The 19,041-nt window shown below is 40.1% G+C and overlaps 1 protein-coding gene across 2 annotated transcripts in view; it reads left to right on the top strand.

Annotated features, from left to right (window-relative positions):
• The window catches only part of ZNF330 (zinc finger protein 330), an 18,114-nt gene extending 5,269 nt beyond the window's left edge, over positions 1-12,845 (top strand). The window contains exons 2-10 of one of the 2 annotated variants that reach the window (XM_009328764.1): positions 2,433-2,562; positions 2,839-2,858; positions 2,972-3,042; positions 5,202-5,281; positions 6,609-6,735; positions 7,495-7,599; positions 10,160-10,206; positions 11,342-11,459; positions 12,111-12,845. In XM_009328764.1, coding sequence (XP_009327039.1) covers positions 2,443-2,562; positions 2,839-2,858; positions 2,972-3,042; positions 5,202-5,281; positions 6,609-6,735; positions 7,495-7,599; positions 10,160-10,206; positions 11,342-11,459; positions 12,111-12,388 — 966 coding nt within the window. In that variant the 5' untranslated portion in view covers positions 2,433-2,442 and the 3' untranslated portion in view covers positions 12,389-12,845. The remainder of the gene's footprint in view (positions 1-2,432; positions 2,563-2,838; positions 2,859-2,971; positions 3,043-5,201; positions 5,282-6,608; positions 6,736-7,494; positions 7,600-10,159; positions 10,207-11,341; positions 11,460-12,110) is intronic. The other variant, XM_009328765.1, reaches the window with a different exon arrangement.
• Positions 12,846-19,041: the final 6,196 nt, after the last annotated feature.

Below are 19,041 nucleotides of genomic sequence, written 5' to 3'. Positions count from 1 at the left end.
AAGAGTGGTAGAATATTGATCTACAGGATGTTGTTAATTTTTGGATGGTGTTTGAAAGCCCAGATTGACTTGATAGCTTTGTTAAGCTATCAAGTTTTGCATGTTTTGCATGCAAAACCGACATCGCAGTTTTGTTATTTAGTTTAGTGCAACTTTCTAAAAACTACCATCTTAAAGATCTCTTACAATCCGTGTCCTCAGCAGTCATTGAGACAGTGTTTTTCATGAAAACAGTTTGTCATTTTGGTGCTTTCGATTATGAGGTAATGTGAAGAAGTCAAGGTATAAATACTAACCATTACATTCTGTTGTTAAATCAGCATTCGAGCAGTTTGAAAATTAGTGTGCAACCTCATATTGGACTCCCAGTGTCAGAAATGTCACGCTCTGGAATAATGACAGTTGCGAGCAGGCAGCTCAGCAATATGATTTTGACTACAAAATACGACACTAATACAATTTAAACATGGTGCAAAATGCTAGAGGGGGAGCAAACTGATTTATGTCTGCTATCAAAAACAAATTTTAGTATTTGGTCAGGACAATATATTTCTTTGTTTGGGAAAGTTAGGACTGTTGGGTTTATTTTATAAGACCTTTTGAATGAAGATACTAATTTTTCTTCCAAGTTTAAGCTGCTACAATTCACTGCCTGTTGATGCTGCAGCTCTCCTTCCAGATGCCAGCGTGCATGTCTACGTGTCTGCTTAGAGTTAGGGATGAGGCTGGGGAGAGCAGGTACCTCCCATTTCCTCAGGCCAGAGGCTCCTGGCAGCCACCCAGAGACCTACTGGAATCAGCAGAACTTTGCCTAGGCAGAGCTGTCCCATCATGTGGGCCGATTTCTGCCAAGCCCCGAGTCTGTAGTGGTTTTCTTCAAATTCCGTAAGTGGAGATTGAGATTTAAGATGACACTTGAGTCTCAGTTGTCAATTGTTTGAAAGTATATTTCTGCAGTTTGGGAAATCAGAGGCAGAGCAAGGAGCACCATTAGGTGTACTTGTAGTACAAGTACAAGAACTGTGGGTTAGTTGTACAGTGCGATATATGTTGGGGCAACTTGGTAGAGAGGCCCGGTTTTCAAAACAGAAGCACTGTAGCGAGGTACCAAAATAAGAGCTAAACACTTCCGAACATTCAGCTGTCTTGTCATCTGCAAGGAAGTATGGTTTGGTAGCTACAGCATGAAGAAGAGTGTCCACCTCGGCCATAGACTTGGGAGTGTTGTTTTAGAACTATGTTCAATAAGGCAATTTTTTTTGTCAGTGGAGAGGTCGTTGCCTCTTCCTTAGCTGCTTTCTTATTCCCACCCTTGCGAAGCAAATACCCCTGCCGCCCCTTTCACTGCCTTCCCCCATCGGATTGTGCTAATCTGGGTCTTGGGGGTGCTTGCTGGTTTGCGTTTTTTGGTGTTGTTTTTAACCTGTTTCTGGTTTAGAATGTGACACCAACAACAGTTACATCAGCAGAAATGAGGGGATGATAAAGACGGAGCATTAGGAGGGGTGTCTATCTTGAGTGCCTGTGTGGACGAGAGAAATTCTGACATCAGACCACACCTTTAATCTCTCAGTTGTCCGTTTCATGAAGTCAGGATAATACTTGCCTAATTTATTATAAACACAGAGTAAACTAAGCTTACGTGAGTACTGCACAGTTGATTGTGGAGATGACGAGAGAGCAGAGGTCTGATGGATTGCCCGATGGTCTCACCACTGTACTACATCAGTTCCCTCCTAGAATGTTAAAACAGACACATGCATTGAACCAGATGGAATTAAATTAGTGTAAACCCTTCTTGGGAAACAGTGGCGTCTTCAAAGCAATGCGTGCTCATCTCTGTTATTGCTAGAATGATAAATAAGCAGTACAAACATGCCTTTGCCATAGCTCTTAAATCTATGTAATGACATTTTGTTTTCTAAGCCTTCATGAAGTGTGAAATTTGCATTTTTGCAGTACACCACGATTTGCTTACCTGAAGAATGCTTTTTAACTGATTGAAGTAGTTAATGAGCATGAGAAGAGAGGGAAGTCAAGGAGAAAATGAGCTAAATATTGTCTGTATTAAATAGACAAGGCAAACCAAAACCAGTGAGGCCCATCACAAACAAACCTACAAAACATAGCGGTTTTGGTTTTTTTAAGGCAAAGCACTTCAAAGATAGTTAAGCGCAAAGTTAAAGACAGCAAAGTCCTTTCCAGATCACAAGATTCTTCATGGTTCATCACATGACTCTTCCTAAGGGACTGGGCCCCTTATTCTACATTTGAAAAGAAACTTTCAGAAAAGGAAATGGATGGAGATGAAACACAGTTAACATGGGAACTCCAAGATCTAGTTTTAGTGCTGGATGTGTCATGTGTATCCATGCATTTACATACATAGGTTTGTGTGCATTCATTACATACCTATTTCCCCCCCCCAACAGATAGTGAAAAATGCCTAAAAAGAAGACTGGTGCTCGGAAGAAAGCTGAGAACCGTCGTGAACGTGAAAAGCAGATAAGGGCTTCAAGAGCCAACATAGATTTAGCCAAACATCCTTGTAATGCTTCAATGGTAAAATAACCAAAAGTATTTTTATATTACAATACTTGACTTTAAATTGTGTAAAACCAGTGATTATTACATTGACTATTTAATGCCACTAGAATGCCATTCTTCTTACCGTCCTTCCTTTATATTTAAGGTTACATTTGCATCAGAGGTGTAATACTTGAATAAAAAGTTTGGTTCCTAATCAGAACCTAATTCAGAGTCCCTGTGGGGTCTGTACATTTTATATATTTTACCTAGAATAAAAATAATTACCAGTATTTTATTTCTTTTCTTTAGGAATGTGATAAGTGCCAAAGGTAAGTATTTTTCCCCTTCTAAAACCAGTAGTTTAATATTAATTGGTTTCAAACATTTTACAGGTCTTTTTTTAATGCTTGCTTGCTTTTTTTTTCCCCCTCCATGTGCCTAGACGACAGAAGAATAGAGCTTTTTGCTACTTCTGTAACTCTGTTCAAAAACTACCCATTTGTGCACAATGTGGTAAGTAGAAATAATGAAGGAAAACATGCTATACTCAGTCCCATTTGTGTTGTTAAACTCTCAGCCCTTAGAGTACCTTTGTCTTAAAGTACCTTTGTGATTTTTGGAGCAGGTTCTTTTAAAGCTGCTGTGAATATCCTCCTTGAGAAGAGATCTTGCTTGATCATGCACTAATGCGTATGCCTTTGACTCCCAGAGGTTTGCAAGTCTGGGTCATGGGCTTGTCTTCAGTATTTGATCTTCCGAAGAACTTGTCTCACTGCCTTTTAGGATTGAGAACATCTGACTGACCATTTCCCTAGATTGACCATGTCGGGTGTTGTTTCATAACAGCAGCAAAGTTAAAAAGACTCTGACTGCCAGCAAGGTGCCAGTAGATACTGCTTTTTGGGGATGATATAATTTCTGATCAGTTTAATATCAATTAAAGCAACGGTACTTTATTCACCTTGCATGGTTTTGTAATGTAATATGCTGCTCATGTTATTTATATGTGCTAGAGGGCTGATGCTTTGAAATCAGAAGAGAAGGACTCCTAGTGACAGAACTCAACTCTGAATCAGGCTAAAATGCCTTTTTTTTTTTTTAAACAGCTGCTTGCTTGCAGGGAATGTTGATAATAATTTCATACTTTGAGGTGAATCTTGTTGTTTTACTGTTTCAACACATTCTTGCAGATTTTCAATTTGTCATTAAGCAATTGGTCTGTGTTGTAGTTTGACTCTCAGAGCTGCTGACATCTGCAGCTTCCAATGCCTTTGTTGGGACCTGCAGATACCGAGCATTTCTGGAAGCCAGGCCGTTAGTGTGCAATGGCAGTGTGTCATCCTTCATAAGTCTTCCTTCTGTCATCGTGCAGCGAAGTACTAAAAACATGCTGTTTATCTTACAGTATATTATGCATCTGAAGTGACTCGGGTGTGTTGAATTTATCTTAATCTGCAGTATGTTTCTGGAGGAAAAGCATTCCTAATAACAACCACAAAATTATATTGAGTCCCACGGTTTTCTAAAACAAAGGCCATTAGAGCTGTTTGGTGCTTAATAAAGTGCTGGGGACAGCCCCTATAAACCAACAGCATCCTTCTTGGAGAAGTCCCTGAGAGATGGGTGCAAAGTAGCTGTATTGCAGTGCTCCAGACCCAGTAATACCCCCACCATCTCACATTGCCCAGCTCAGCCCACCGCTGGTCCTTCCTCACCCCCCAAGTGCCATTTCGTACCTGAGGTGTGATTTAATACACAACGCTGCTGATGCTGCATACTGGGATTTACTTACATTTTCAGAGTAGAATTTGGGTTTGTCAGCTCTTGAATGGGTTTGCAGGGAGGCCCCTTTTGTTGGTTTCTCTAAGCAGGAAATAACAGAGACACCAAAGGGGTCTGTGGCAGGGCAGCTTACATCAGCGATAAAACTCCATTGCAGTAGCCTGGGCTAGCTACAAGATTTTTTTGCTTGTATAACTGTAAACGGAGTATGGATCTTTCTGGTAGAGCTATTTATGTCAGAGGCAAGGAGTAGGGGAAAGTTGTCACCCTAACTGCTTGCTTGTGTCAGAATGACTTAAGTGCAGACTGTGGCTTTTTCTCCCACCCATCCCTGCATTTAAAAGGAATTATTTTGTCTAGGAAGTAATCTCTTATATGGTTTTAAAAAAGAAAAAAAACCAACAACAACCACCAAAAAAGCAAGTATCCAAGTACCTGTAAGTAGTTAAATCATCAGGTGCACGTTTTTTTTTCAGAGGACCTCAGTCTTGCACACAGCACAGGCTGATTTTATGGTGGGACAGAGCTAGCAGCAGTTTTAAATGCAACTTTTTAAGATGTCATTGCTTGACTTTCACCTTAATTTTGTTCTTTGGTTTGTTTTGACATTTGAAATTCTTGCCAGTGCCTCAAAACATAGAGCAAGACAACACATTGCCTTATTATCTCAGTACTGGGGCAAGAGATTTTGGCTTAAAACAGGCAATTATTAATTTGATCTAAGGGAGACGTGAGGGTGGGTTGCAGACATTTGTTTGCATTATTTTTACCTAGATTTACAATTAAGCACAGGTGTTTGTTTGAAGTACTGCTCTCATATGAACATTCATTCTATTTTTTTTTATTTTTATATAGTTTTCTTCTGGTTGCTTGCTTTTATTTTTATACAGGAAAAACCAAATGCATGATGAAGTCTTCAGACTGTGTTATAAAACATGCTGGTGTGTACAGTACTGGACTAGCAATGGTGGTATGTATACAAAATTACAGCCCTTTTTGCACTATGAGGTTATTCTATGCAAATCCTTCTGCAAAAAGATAAAACAGATTTATGGAATAATGGCATGTACCATGCCAAGTTTTTTTTTCTCATCTTACTATCACAAACTGATTTTTCCCTTATACTGGAAACCGAAAGTTTGCATTTTTAGATTCAACTCCTGCAAATTCTGACACGCCCTGGATGCTAACAGATCTGTGTTGGTGGCAGGCCCTTAGCACGTGCATTAACAGCACCTGAGTTTACATGCCCCATAGCCAATTCCCAGTCTCTGTTAAACTCTAGGAATCTGTAGAAACCAGTGGACTTTTGTTGCTGTCTTCTCAGTATTGCAGAGACCATCAGTATCACAGAGAGGCATCTGTTCCATGGCATTAGGGGGGAATTTTATTTAAAGAAAAAAAAAATCATTTGGGCTCTTAGCAGAGATAGTCATAGCTTCTGGCCTTTGAATTTTTGTTCTTAGATGGACAACGTAGTTACTTCATTCTGGAAAGCAGGGTGTGACACGTCATAGCCTCTGGATTAAATGCTGTATGGACTAAACCTCTGTCCTGTTTCTGCCTCCAGTTGGCAGTCAGCTTTTCTCAGTAACACAGCCAGCCTTTCCTGTCTGAAGTTCCTAAACTCATTCCGTGCATTCACTGATGCAATATTTTCATCAACAATTAATTTGGATTCACCACTGTTTTCTTAGTTTTGTGTGCATGTAGTGGATGTGGTAGTTTGTTACATATGGGCTGAGGAGGCTTCTTAAATGCTACAATTAAGGGATAATTGATATGTAGATCTTGTAGTTTAATCAAAATGGAAGTTAAAGTGTCTAACTTATTTCTAATAAGTTATTTGATCTTTGCTCTCTGCAGAGCTTGTGTTCTAATACAGCACGGTTTAAAATCCGAATGAGTGATTTCAGCTATAAGAATCTAGTGGCATTTTTCAGGTCTTTTTTGAAATTGCATTTTTGCCAGAACATTGTTATCATTTATGGATCTCAGGTTTCAGCTGGAGGACACAATTTTCCTGCATAAGATTTAAGATAGGAAATGTAAAAAACAGAAAAGGAGAAAACCAAGTTATTTTGCATTATATTTAATCCTGCAGAAATGACTATCAAACAAAAAAAGATGAATTGTGGAGCAGCTTGATAGGAATATAGATGCGGTTCATACTCTCTCACTCAGCTGGGATGAACCTACTGAGAGAATGGATGCTTGGATACATTCCGGGTTATGGAATAAGAGTCTCTCTCTAGGTATTGCAGAAGTCCCAAGATAATATCTTTCTGTAATTGCAGGGTGCAATCTGTGATTTCTGTGAAGCTTGGGTGTGTCACGGGAGGAAATGTCTCAGCACACATGCATGTATCTGCCCTCTTGCAGATGCAGAATGTATTGAGTGCGAAAGAAGCGTCTGGGACCACGGTAGGTTGCTCACACTTAAAAATGAGAAAATCTAAACGATACTTTTCTCCTCACATTGCTTAAGTTATTGTACCTATATTCCTAACGTAGCATTTTTAATCTTCACTGATTAGTCCTTGCAGTATGTTTGTTCAAAGCAAGGCATTCTCCCCAATTTAAAAATAGACCTTACGCAGCGGGGAATGTGAACAACCTGCTCAATAACACACAGTGCTTAACCCAGGGATGGTTATGTAATCTAAAGTATTATCTGTCCTATCAGCTGAGCGCTTCACATAATTAAGTGCTGCGTCAGATTGTCAACGCACAATTTTCTGCCATTCCCGCTCCATTCATCTGCGCTAGTACAGGTATTTTGATTCCCAATTGCTTAGCAAACCATACTGATCTCCGTTTGTGGAATCCTTTAAAATGTTTACTTCAAGTATGCATCAGAGTTGAGGGTGTGGGAGGGAAGGAGATTGAATGAGAGAGAATGTGATCCGATTTAAGAAAAATACTTCATGCCATAGTCGACTTAAAATGAAGAAAAGGACTAGAAGAAATACTTGCTTTATATTTATGCTGTCTTGTATTGTAGGATATATGGTATTTCTCAGTGTAATAATGGACGGCAGTGCCTAATTTAGGACTTTGTTGAAGCATTTGTGACAGAAGGGAGAACTGGTCTTCAGTCAAAACTACTGCCTAAATTGTTTGCAGAGCAGAACTTGATGCATATGCCCACTGCTGATTATTTTGCCTTGATAAATCTTTTAGGAGGCAGAATATTTGCCTGTTCTTTTTGCCACAATTTTCTCTGTGAAGATGATCAGTTTGAACATCAAGCCAGCTGCCAAGTTCTGGAAGCAGAGACATTTAAATGTAAGTTAGTTATTCATAGTCCCTTTCACCACAGCTAAGCAGACTCTCTATCACCTTTTCCAAATAGCTTTTACCACCACTGGAGGAAAGGGCCTGTTTCCTATGTGCTTGCTCTTGATATCCAGCTATCTAGACTAGAGCTTTTGTCTCTGAACTTCCTCCATGCCAGATTGTACATGGCAGTTGTTTTCCTGCCTGGCTTTTATAGGCCTCCCGTGGGAAGTTGCCTTTGCAGGAGCCAGCAGTCTCTAAAGTTGCAGTGGCCAGGACTGCAGCAAAACTGCTGATGCTGCTTTTTTACTCCACAAGGCTCTGCAGGCAAGAAGGAGCTCTCTTCCACTCTTCTGACCATATGATGAGCTATTTCTAGATACCTGTTCCTCATGGAAAACAGCTGCTCTAAATAATACCACCTGTGTTAGTCTGGCTAAACTTTCCCAGATTGCTGTGGATGGCCTGTGTGTTGGTGGAGGGTTTGCACTGTTGATTTTACAAAAGCAGCAAGTCCTGAGGGAGGCCATGACTCAGGAAGCAGTCACCATCTGATTCAGTGAGACAGGGTGAGCACAGAAGGAAGTAGCAAAAATAGTGTTCATCCAGAGCATGAACTCAGTTTCTTCACTGATCAGTGGACTGCGGACATGTGTCAGTAATGTATCAAATGTTGATACATGTCCACTTTTACTGAGTAAAGAACAGGTAGCTGAAGACTTTATGTCCTTTTGAACTTCGATTAATTGTGTGGACAAAACGGAAACTGGTATTTGTAAGAGGACATGATGGCCATGCTTGACTTTGCTAGTCCACTACTCGTCTCTGGCTGAAACAGGGTAACTTCAAGGGAAGTTAAAAAAAAAAAAAAAAAACCAAAACACAAACAAACCAAGACTATGCATGTTGGAAATAACTAATCTTTAGTAGAAGTATTTCTTTTCTACCCACCATTGACTACTATTTGGTTTGCCCCATGAGACAAGCGTTTATCCTTTCCAAAACTTGTATGAGTGTATTTTGACTATTATAACATTTTCAATCCTTATTATAGAAATTCAAGGTGCTCTTTATCATGTATAAGACTGTTTTCTTCAGAACTGACTAATCTCTTGTCCTAATTGATTTCTGCCAATTCAGAATATTTGTTGATTTCAATGTTATAGTCTGTGTCTTTAGAAATCTCGTCTCTCCTTTTCATCTCCGATCCTTTTTTTCCCAGCCAGCTATTTTCTAAGCCTTGATTAGCTTCCCTTGATGTATTCTGCCAGAATATCTTCCTGCATAGGAATATTGCAGCAGCAACAGCTGTTCCCCAGGAGTGTTTTTTCAGTGATTGTTGGAAGCTTTTAATTCACAGATGTGATGTCACACCCTGAACAGAGAAATTGCTTTTTTGAGGGTTTTCACTGTGTTCAACATTTTGTGGCACGGTGCAGTCTTGGTAGAGAGGCAGGATTTTTGTCAGTGCGTGGTAGCAAGATTATAAAACCTGAACTTTTACAGAATACGTGAGCTTTAAATGCGGTCATGCAACTGTAGTCTAAATCCCATTCTGGCTGTGAAAAAGGTACTGTTACTTTCCATCACTGTCTGAGAGAAGTTTTTTAAAGTGTGGGTACTCCAGAATTGTTTGAATATATACGCATTAGCATTTCCAATTCCACCTTTAAACACATGACAGAGCGCTAAATCCCGTGGCTGTCCTGCTCATGGGGAGAACTCATGATATTTATTACTTGAGATTCAAAAACTTTGTTGTCACAGGGGTAAGGCAAGGTGGAAGAGAACGAGTACTTGCGCGGAGACTGATAAAATATGTATTGCTGCTTCTTGAGGAGTAACTATTCACCCAGCTTCGTGTTGCTGCCAATTCCTGTGTGGTTGCCTTTACTATACTCCCTCTAGTGGAGAAAAGAAATCAATTTGAAGCTTCAAAACAAGTCAGATTTTGAGCACCGATTCTGCTCTTTACAGCTCATGTGCCAGCTACAATTCTTTAACACAGTTAGGTAGATTTTTCACATGAAGTTGTGTGCAATAAAGTACATTTCCAGAGGATGTGACAGAAAGTACAGAACAAAACAACTGTTCTAGGTTTGGAAGTTTGCAAGCTTTAAGTGTTCTCACATCCCATTTAAATGAGATAAAGGTATTAAAGGCTGCCATGGCATTGTTTAAAGTGACTGAAAAATGCTCGCACTCCTTCTTTTGAGATTGTGAGAAAAGGAAAAGCAACATGATCACTTAATACCAAATTAGTTCTGAAACTTCTGTTTTTAAAAGTTTGGAAACTCAAGAAATAGTTAAACTTTTTCCCCTCTTCAACTTCTGCTTTTTATGTCAAATTACATTATTGCAATGAGGCTTGATTTTGACTTGAAAAAAATCTAGTAAAATGGTACTGTATGGTAAAATGACTGATTTGTGTTGCCAAAGTGCAGTTGTGTCAGGGAGTTAAAAAGAAATGCCTCAATTACATTATTACATACTTTTACAAGGTTTTAAAAACATCACAGATCTGCAGTTTCCAAGTACTGAATTGTACGTATTGATTTTTCTCCAACAGGTGTTTCCTGTAACAGGCTTGGGCAGCATTCATGCCTGCGTTGTAAGGTAAAGAGTAAAGGCAGTGCAAGTAGCTATGATTTTAGACTTGTTCTCCTTAGCCTCCAAGGCTGGTATCAAGCCTTGTCACGTCTTCCTCTACATTATTAAAAAAATATTCATACTTTTGTATTAGTTTCTGAAGCCTGGGGGCAGATTTATGGGGGACAAAAGGGCTTTTATCTGTGCTTGCCTGTTAACCACAAGCCAGTGTTGTGCATCCTTATGCCAGGTGAGGTGAACTTCACTTTGTCCAGCTCTCTGTGTTTAAATTGCAGCTGTACCATGTTTGGGCCTTTAAAAAAAAAACAAACCACAAAACAAATCCTTGGTCTTGAACAGAATCCAAGGCTTTGGAATATGTTTAGATCCAGTGTAGAACTAAGACAATTAAAAAAGTGTTTGTGTTTTTTTTTTTTTAAAAAGTCAAGTGATGATCTGACCAGAAAACATTGCAGCCTGGATCCAGTAGAAATAATCTCCACAGCTAATCTGGTTTTACACATGCACAGGCTAATTTGTTGACATCAGGCTTTGGTTTTATACACTCGGAAGTAATTTTGTATAAAAAGTCCCACCTGCTTCATCATCAGCATTGCCCAGATTTCTCCAGGTGCTGGATTCATTGCCTGTTCTTACTCATCTTACCCTCTGTATGTTTCCCTGCAGTCTCCCATGGCATCGATTTCATATTCCAAATTGTTCCTTTCTCTAGATATCTTCACTGGCACCCTGGTGCTCAACGTGAAATTTCAATCTCTAATTCTTGCCTTCAGGTCACTGCATAGTTATGTTCTGGCATACAACTCTGATTGTATTTTATTTAAGCTTGTCAACGTGAACTAAAGTTTGCCAGGCTCCTTGTGGGCAGCACTATAATCCAGTCCTTGAGTATGTTACTGTCCCTACTTGTTTATCAGCACTTTTATCCAGCCTCTTCCCCAGCAGGCCATGAAACTACATTCAACACAGAAGTGGTTGCTCTGTGCACAGACTCCAGTTCCACTGCAGATAGAGCTCATTAAATTTTAATCCCAGCCAGAAAATTCTGCTGCTGTTAGACACTTTTTCGCTTGCTTGTTGTTGAAGAGTATGCTTCTATGATTGAAACGTTTAGCCTTTTTATTCTCCTTTCACCCCACAGGCTTGTTTTTGTGATGATCATGTGCGAAGTAAGGTTTTCAAACAGGAAAAAGGAAAAGAGCCTCCCTGCCCTAAATGTGGCCATGAAACTCAGCAGACAAAGGATCTGAGCATGTCAAGTAAGCCTGCTTCTCTAACTAACAAGCAATACAAGTACCATTGGTGACTACTTTTCTACATAGGAACACTGAGTAAAATCCGATTACTTTTGATTGTTTTGTGAAAAACTTTGTGTTTCTTAGTTCTAGAATTGAGCAGTCTCTCATTCTTAATCATTAATTGATTCCAATACAGTGAAAGCTTTGTTTAGTTTGAGATTTTAGTTATGGAAAAAATGGCAAAAAATCACTGCTCAAGCCTTTATTTAATCTACAAGAAGCTGGCAAATGAATTTCAAAGTGCCATTTGATGACATGCATACAATCTACCTCAACCACTCTTGAATAAATCACAATATGTACTGTGTCTGCAAAGCCCATCCAATTACAGGTTTTCTTGGCTAGAGTACCAAAGGTTTATCCTAAGACCCAAGTCATACTCTGGGGGCAGTTATTGTTCATACAAACTTGACTGCAGGGGGACAGACTGTGTGTGGCAGAAAGGTTCTGTCAGAGTAAGGATTAAATCTGAAAATGTCAGATTTAGAAAAAGGCTGTCTAACATTGTATGCTCTTTGCTGAGTAGTGAAAAAGGACGGAAAAGAAATGTCAGATGCTTGGCTCAAATTGCTGTTGAAGGGTGGGAACATGATGACTTTTCTCTGCCTGCAGCTCGCTCTTTGAAGTTTGGCCGACAGACTGGAGGTGAGGATGCAGATGGAGCTTCTGGTTACGATGCCTACTGGAAGAGCCTCTCCTCCAGCAAGGCTGGAGATGCAGGTGACCGTGAGGATGAATATGATGAGTATGAAGCAGAAGATGACGATGAAGATGACAATGATGAGGGAGGGAAGGATTCCGATACTGAGACCACAGATGTATTCAGCAATTTGAGTTTAGGAAGGACCTATGCTAGTGGGTATGCACATTATGAGGAACCAGAAGATTAAGCTTAGTATGCTGGCAAGCTAAAAACACGTGGAAGGAGCCAAGCAGTGCTTCACTTGAGTTGTGTACATGCCAGTAGGATAGCTCTATCAGGTACTTACATATCAAAGTTAAGAGAGTAAAGAGTGTAGGACTTCTGCAGTACTTCCAAGTGAGATATTTTTTTTTTTTAATAAACCAATATTGGGTTTGGGCTGGGGAGAAAACGGGAATATTTTTATTCCCCTAAGCAACAGAAGTGGTTTTGTCCTTGAGTTACTGAGTATAATGGTTCAATGCCATTTTCTCCTATCAATACAGGAATGTGGGAGAGCTGTACAACTTGTTTCCATTTGCTCATCAGAAATTAAGTTATTTTTTACAATAATTTTGTTAACTGATTTCATAAATTAGTGTAGTAGTGGGTTGGTGACTGCATTTTTTTTGGTCTGCACAATAAAAGTCAACTGCATTCTCTAATGAATCGTAATAAATATTGATCTCCCTTGGTTGGTTGGAAAGCAGGTTGTATACCAAGTGTAAACTGACACTAAAATAACTTCCTTGTTTATGTAGGTAAGGCAGATCAGCGTAGTTCTCTATGTACTTGAACATTACTTTTCCAGCATTTTTAGTGTTAGATATTAATTAATGGGGCTATATGCAGTCATTACAAGTGCACCCCAGATAATCAAAAATTTTATTGCAATAAAAATGTTCGTGTATCCTCTCTGCCACTGAAAATCTATAAGTCAATTTCTCATTAGATCAAAGAGAGACTGGTTTCTTCTGTGCCTAGCCTTCAACTCTTTTCCTTGTACATGATACAAAAAATAAAAAATTTGATAGGAAACAGCCCCTGTATATGAATTGATAAGATGAGAAAACAGAGGGGGGTTCAAAATACTGGGTTCAAATACTGTTCTGTGCAAATGTGCTGATACAAGGCAAGTGATCAGCACATCTGAGCTGAGGAGGTGACACTTGCAGAAGTGTTTGCAGTGGTTCTGATTCGAAAGTCAACATGTTAATTACCAATCTACACATCTAAGTGATAGCATGTAGTTTCCTCCTGTAGGGGAATGCTGAGGATAGCAACTTTAACAGCAGACAGATCAAGGGCAGCCACCTAAAGCGTTACTCCAGGTTTCTAAATGCCACACTTAAGTGCAAGAGAGCTATTTCTTGTTATCTGTCAAATAACTGAACTGATTATAGAATTACCTACTTTTGTGGTGCTTCCTCTGCTGTTTCTTAACAGCTAAAGGTCATGTGTTGGCAGAGCATGCCCTATTGAGAATAGTTTTTAATGATGTTAGGATTGCCAAATGAGCATTTCCTAACAAAACAGGATTGAGGAACCTGGCCTTGAAACTTCCCTCCTAAACGCCTGTCATGCCAAATGCATAAAAGACCCGAGCTGGAATGCATCCAAGACAAAAACAAACTGGCAAAGAGCACAACTTGGTTATGGCAGCTGAGGGGAGAAACTGTACTGGAGAGGGGGACATGACCTCATCAGTGCATGTCAAGTGCTCGCCTTCAGAACTGGAGAGGAAACCAGCACTGTCTGAAAGCCAAATCCCCTTCAAAAATTGAAACTCTAGGACCATCCAGTTTCGTGTGCTAGCGAAGACCTACCCATCTTAAATTATGTACCTGATAGATGTCTTGATTAGTCTTTTGCATAACCAAACTCAAAGTAAGGGAGGTAGGATGCCTGCCAGTTCAACAGTGATTACTTATTTGTGAAATTGGCACCTGTGATAGAATTTCTGCTCAACTTCACACAGTTCAAAAACTTCCATAGTTGAGTCCATCTGTGGCTGGTCAATTCCAGCAACAATGCCAGTTTTTTATCTTGGCTGACATTTCAAATACAAAACAATTATACATCAGTACAAAGTCTTACATAGGATTGAGGAAAGTGCGTGCGTTTCTGCATATACATAAAATTATAGCTGCTTGCATGTCATTTATTAATTTTATTACTTAACCGCACAAAATTCCCCTTTAAGGTTCTTGGCTCTTGAATTAGGTTTTTCCCATGTGAAATCTGTGGCTGCCACTGGCTGTGCCAAAGGCTGCTGACGTAACAGAATTAATCATCATAATCAGAGAGTAAAGAGTTACTCATTTTCTCATTGAAATGTCCTTGCACTGATCCTTGCAAGATCAATCCTCCAGAGCGAAAGCATGTTCCTATGATACTGTCATAAGAGAAGGCCACTGCACTGCCTACAACAGATGCTCAGGATACCTGCTGTAATTTAGCAAGGTCACCACTCAATGGACAGAGGCATTTATTTGCCTTTTCTTTGTACCGCTGTTCATACCACTGAAAATGCCTGTGCTGTGAACCTGGCTGGAAACAGGGCCCAGGTATTAGACCTGTGGTGGCTGGCTTTCCAGGGGTCAAAACAAGCAAGTTGAAGCTGCTTTAAAGTAATCTGGTGGGTTCAAGCTAGAATAGACAAACATGACCGCGTTTTCTACTAATTGAGTTGGTCAATTTGTGACAGGACAGGCAGAATATGATGCTAAGGGTTGCACTTTCTCATCCTCTGCTTATTTAGTGAAGTTAAGAGTGTGTGGTCTGTTGGGGATAGGTCCTCAGAGCTTGTTTTCATAGAAAGTGCATAATTTTGGTTGTCTTAAGGTAAATTGCAGAAACAGGATGAAACAGAGAACAAACATGTACCGTAGCTTTATTGAAAAACAGGTCTGGGACAAACTTCCAATCTTGTTGGTTCCATTTTTCTTCATTGCTATTAGTCTACTTTGAAATGCCTTAGAGGAATGTTAGTAGGGCACTGACAGGGCAGTATGCCACCTCTATACCTAAAATGTAAATTAGTGCTCCATTTACTTATTCTTCTGAATTCAGCAGCTGATTTAGCTGTTGCTAAATCTAGAGGTGAGGATGCTGTGGTACTGATGACATAGGCTTTACAACTCACAGGATCTCAAGCTAGTTCAGACACTGCCACAATCCACCAAGTACTTTCAAGTGACTGCTGAGCTGCTTGTGTCAAAGAGAGATAATTTTTCAAGTCACTAGAGTCCAGGACTTGGTGCCCGGGCACACAAAAAACCCCATGCATAACTCCATGTTTTTAAGACTGCAGTGCTGCAGAGCGCACTTCCTGGTGGGTCAAGTCAGATAAATAAAATCCTGAGATTGTACATGACATTGACTTCTCCCGTGAAAATCCTGTCCCTGATTAAAGGAGATTCTGAGCTGAGAGAAGGAGAGTTTTAACATGTAATCAGGAATACCTGAGAGTGACATATAGTACTCCAGAAAACCAAGATCTTGATAAAGTCTTACACTTTAGAATCATAGAATCATAGAATCATTAAGGTTGGAAGAGACCTCCAAGATCATCGAGTCCAACCATCAACCCAACACCACCATGCCCACTAAACCATGTCCCTAAGCGCCTCATCTACCTGTCTTTGTTCTCCAGACCCCTCACCAGCCTCGTTGCCCTTCTCTGGACACGTTCCAACATCTCAACATCCTTCTTGTAGTGAGGGGCCCAAAACTGAACACAGTATTCGAGGTGCGGCCGCACCAGTGCCGAGTACAGGGGCACGATCACTTCCCTGCTCCTGCTGGCCACACTATTTCTGATACAGTTCTTTAGTTTTTTTCCACCTCTGTGATGACCATTTAAACAAAGCTTAAGTAGAATTTGAATCAAAATCACAGTAATATTTATTGTGCCTGTAGACCCTAAAAAACAAGAGCTCTGGCCACCTCTGTAAGCTCTTTTCTGGCATTAGTTTGTTACGGTGACAGCACCAGCTCGTGATGAATTCATTGGGTGCTGGTTTAACCCCAGCCAGCAACTAAGCACCATGTGGACTTAATGCATTTTCATTTATACGCAGGTGTGATTTAGCACCTGTGACTGGGAGTCTGTTGGTCAATCCTGTTGCAGGGTTGCTGGTTTTGTTTCCAGCGAATTAATGTGAAGATCATTGTCATGTACTGAACAGCTTCAATTGCCGGTTGGTCAAGTAGGAGCATGTTGCAGAGAACTAGAGGACAAGCTTCAAAAGTGCTTGGAGTCCTATTTGTTCAGGCAGAAAGCATATTAGCATGTCTTACGAGACATTACATGCATCTATCCAGGTCCTGATCCTATTTCCAGAGGAACCAATGGCAAAGCTCCCATTTACCCAAGTGGGAGCAATTTAATAATCTTTAGTATCTACAGTTCATCTTAAAATGTCAAGAGGTGTTACGGAACAAAACATGAGGATAAGCTGAAGTGAGGAAGGTGGAGCAAAGCTTAACGTGAGGTCAATGTGCTACCATTAGCATAAAAATATTTGTTCTAAATTTCAACAATTCTACTGGAAAGTGCTTTCAAGACTGGAAGAGGAAGCTGTTTAAAGCAGGAAGAGATAAGATTCTACAAAACACATTTAACAAGACGTAGAAATTTAATTACTCATCTCCTGAAAGTCTGCACATAGAGCATAAATATTTGCTAAAAGCTCAAGGCAATTAGGACACAGACAAATTTTATCATCTCTGCTCTGTAGGTACATAAATAGAAAACACAGTAAATGACAAAATCACAGCCTGAGCCATCCAGTTGGCAACAGCCCTCTGCAGCTTGGACTCTCCATCTCCCACCCATGAAACTCTAAACATATTTTATAACTAATGACTTAATATTAAGATTATGTGTACTGTAATTAGCTACCACACATCTGAAATTTGAAGCAGGGCCTAGTTTTTAGCCAGGATAGACAAAAAAAATCATCAAGAGAATGTCGCAGACGTGAGGATCATTCCATGGAAAAGCCACTGGTTTCCCCTTGCTAAACAAATGATGGGCTCGCAAGCCTGTACTTTGTCTTCTGCAGCTATTTACTCAATCGAATACCCATGCAATGTGGGGGTGGGGGAAATGACATTTCAGTCTCTCATCAAATTAAGCTACTACTAATAAGCATGCAGTTTTGCTGTTTACAACCGTCACATTTTTAAGCACTGCACAACGTTTTTTTGGAAAGAGAGCCTTTTGTAGCTATCTCTACTCCTACTATTTTCTAACACTAAAGTATACTAAAATGTTTGCTGCATTCTTTTTAACCCCACTTAAGACAGTGATTCTTCCACGGTGTTTCCCAAACTTAACCGTAATTGGAAATTCACTTTTGTTTCCTTCTGAAATGAGAAGTACTGAGTGCCTACAGGGCCTGAGTAATATTTTGATTTCATCATGATGTTACACGACATCTGTTGTAGATTTTCACATTACAAAACCACTACTTTTTTTTTTTATTTTTTATTAGAGAGTTAGAATGCCAAAGACCCACGATTTCTTTAACAGGTAATACAAATATTTTACTGCTGTAGTTGCCCGTTGCTGTTCCTACTGTTTTATTTTTGGCATAGAGAAAGAGGTTGATTCTTTTGAAAGTGAATCACTGCTAGTCGGGCACATAAACCCTCCAGTCTGATTTAAATTCAGCACCTTATTTTGATGGCAGAGGCAAGGATGAGCCCCTTTGAGATATTCCCACCAGCAGGAGAGATGCCCAAGGACCTCACCCTTGATGTCAGCGTCAATTCAAAGTGGTGTGCTCTCCTGCCAGTTCAAGGTGGTAACAACTGAAACGTGACCTTTCAGTAGATTACTTTGGAAGCCTGCAGAAACCCAAATGCTGCAGCCTCTACCTCTCTTTAAACACATACTGGCTGGAAAAACAACAACTACAAAGCTGAATCCCATGAATAATGTATTTTCACTCTACTTCTTCCTCAGGGATAACAGAATGTGTCCACAAGCTTATATAGAAGTCATTATTACTGTTTTTTCCTTATTAAAAAAAAAAATCTATTGAGCATGGATTTAAGTGAGAAAAAGGAACAGCAACAGAAAGACAAATGAAGCTGTTACCCTATCAACAGCTGAACAACAGAGCTGTACTGAGCCTTTGGAAGAGGGGGATGCAGAGACAATACCATATGCTCACAATTGGCTTTTTCTGCACCCTCCTCTTAAGTCTGGAAGTACAGGCCAAGAAAGCATTACGCAGCGCTTAACCGCAGGGTTTTTGTTTGCCAAAGCATTAACAGTTCCAAGGGAGCTTCAGAGGGAGCACCTTACAGTTTCTTACTAGGCATTTAGTGTGCACAACCACTGTGACCAGATTTGGAACATTAAGAAAAATTTAGAAGTTAGGTGATAAATTGCATTCCTTGCATATTCTCCCCACTTTCTTGATGTTCTATGTATTTCAAAGATCCCATCATGACATTTACATGCTGCACATTTATTTACTGCACAAACTCACTCCTCTGATCTACCATCAGAAATCATTTCTAAGTCAATAGTGCCAACATAAAACGTAGCAGGTACCTGTGAGAGACTGAAAGAGTTAGTGTCTCAAAAATTGTGGTAAAACAAGTCACGGTCTGCATATCAGCGATAAACCTTAAACGAGAGGTCAGATAACTCAGGACGCGGAGGGCATGCCGGAGGGTGTGCAGTTCCGTGTTCTGATAGACAACGCACCGTATATGGCCCGAGGTCATACAGAGTTCATTTGAGGAAGGGGTCACGACCACCCCCCCAGTGGCACCCGCACAAAGGATCAGGAGCTACATAACTCCCCGAGAGGCAGGGACTAGGCTATAAAAGGCACAACT

This window comes from Pygoscelis adeliae, unplaced genomic scaffold, assembly GCF_000699105.1.
Source record: "Pygoscelis adeliae isolate BGI_AS28 unplaced genomic scaffold, ASM69910v1 Scaffold66, whole genome shotgun sequence".
Lineage (NCBI taxonomy): Eukaryota > Metazoa > Chordata > Aves > Sphenisciformes > Spheniscidae > Pygoscelis > Pygoscelis adeliae.
Note: the sequence above shows the minus strand (reverse complement) of the source record. Positions and strands in the feature narration are given on the sequence as shown.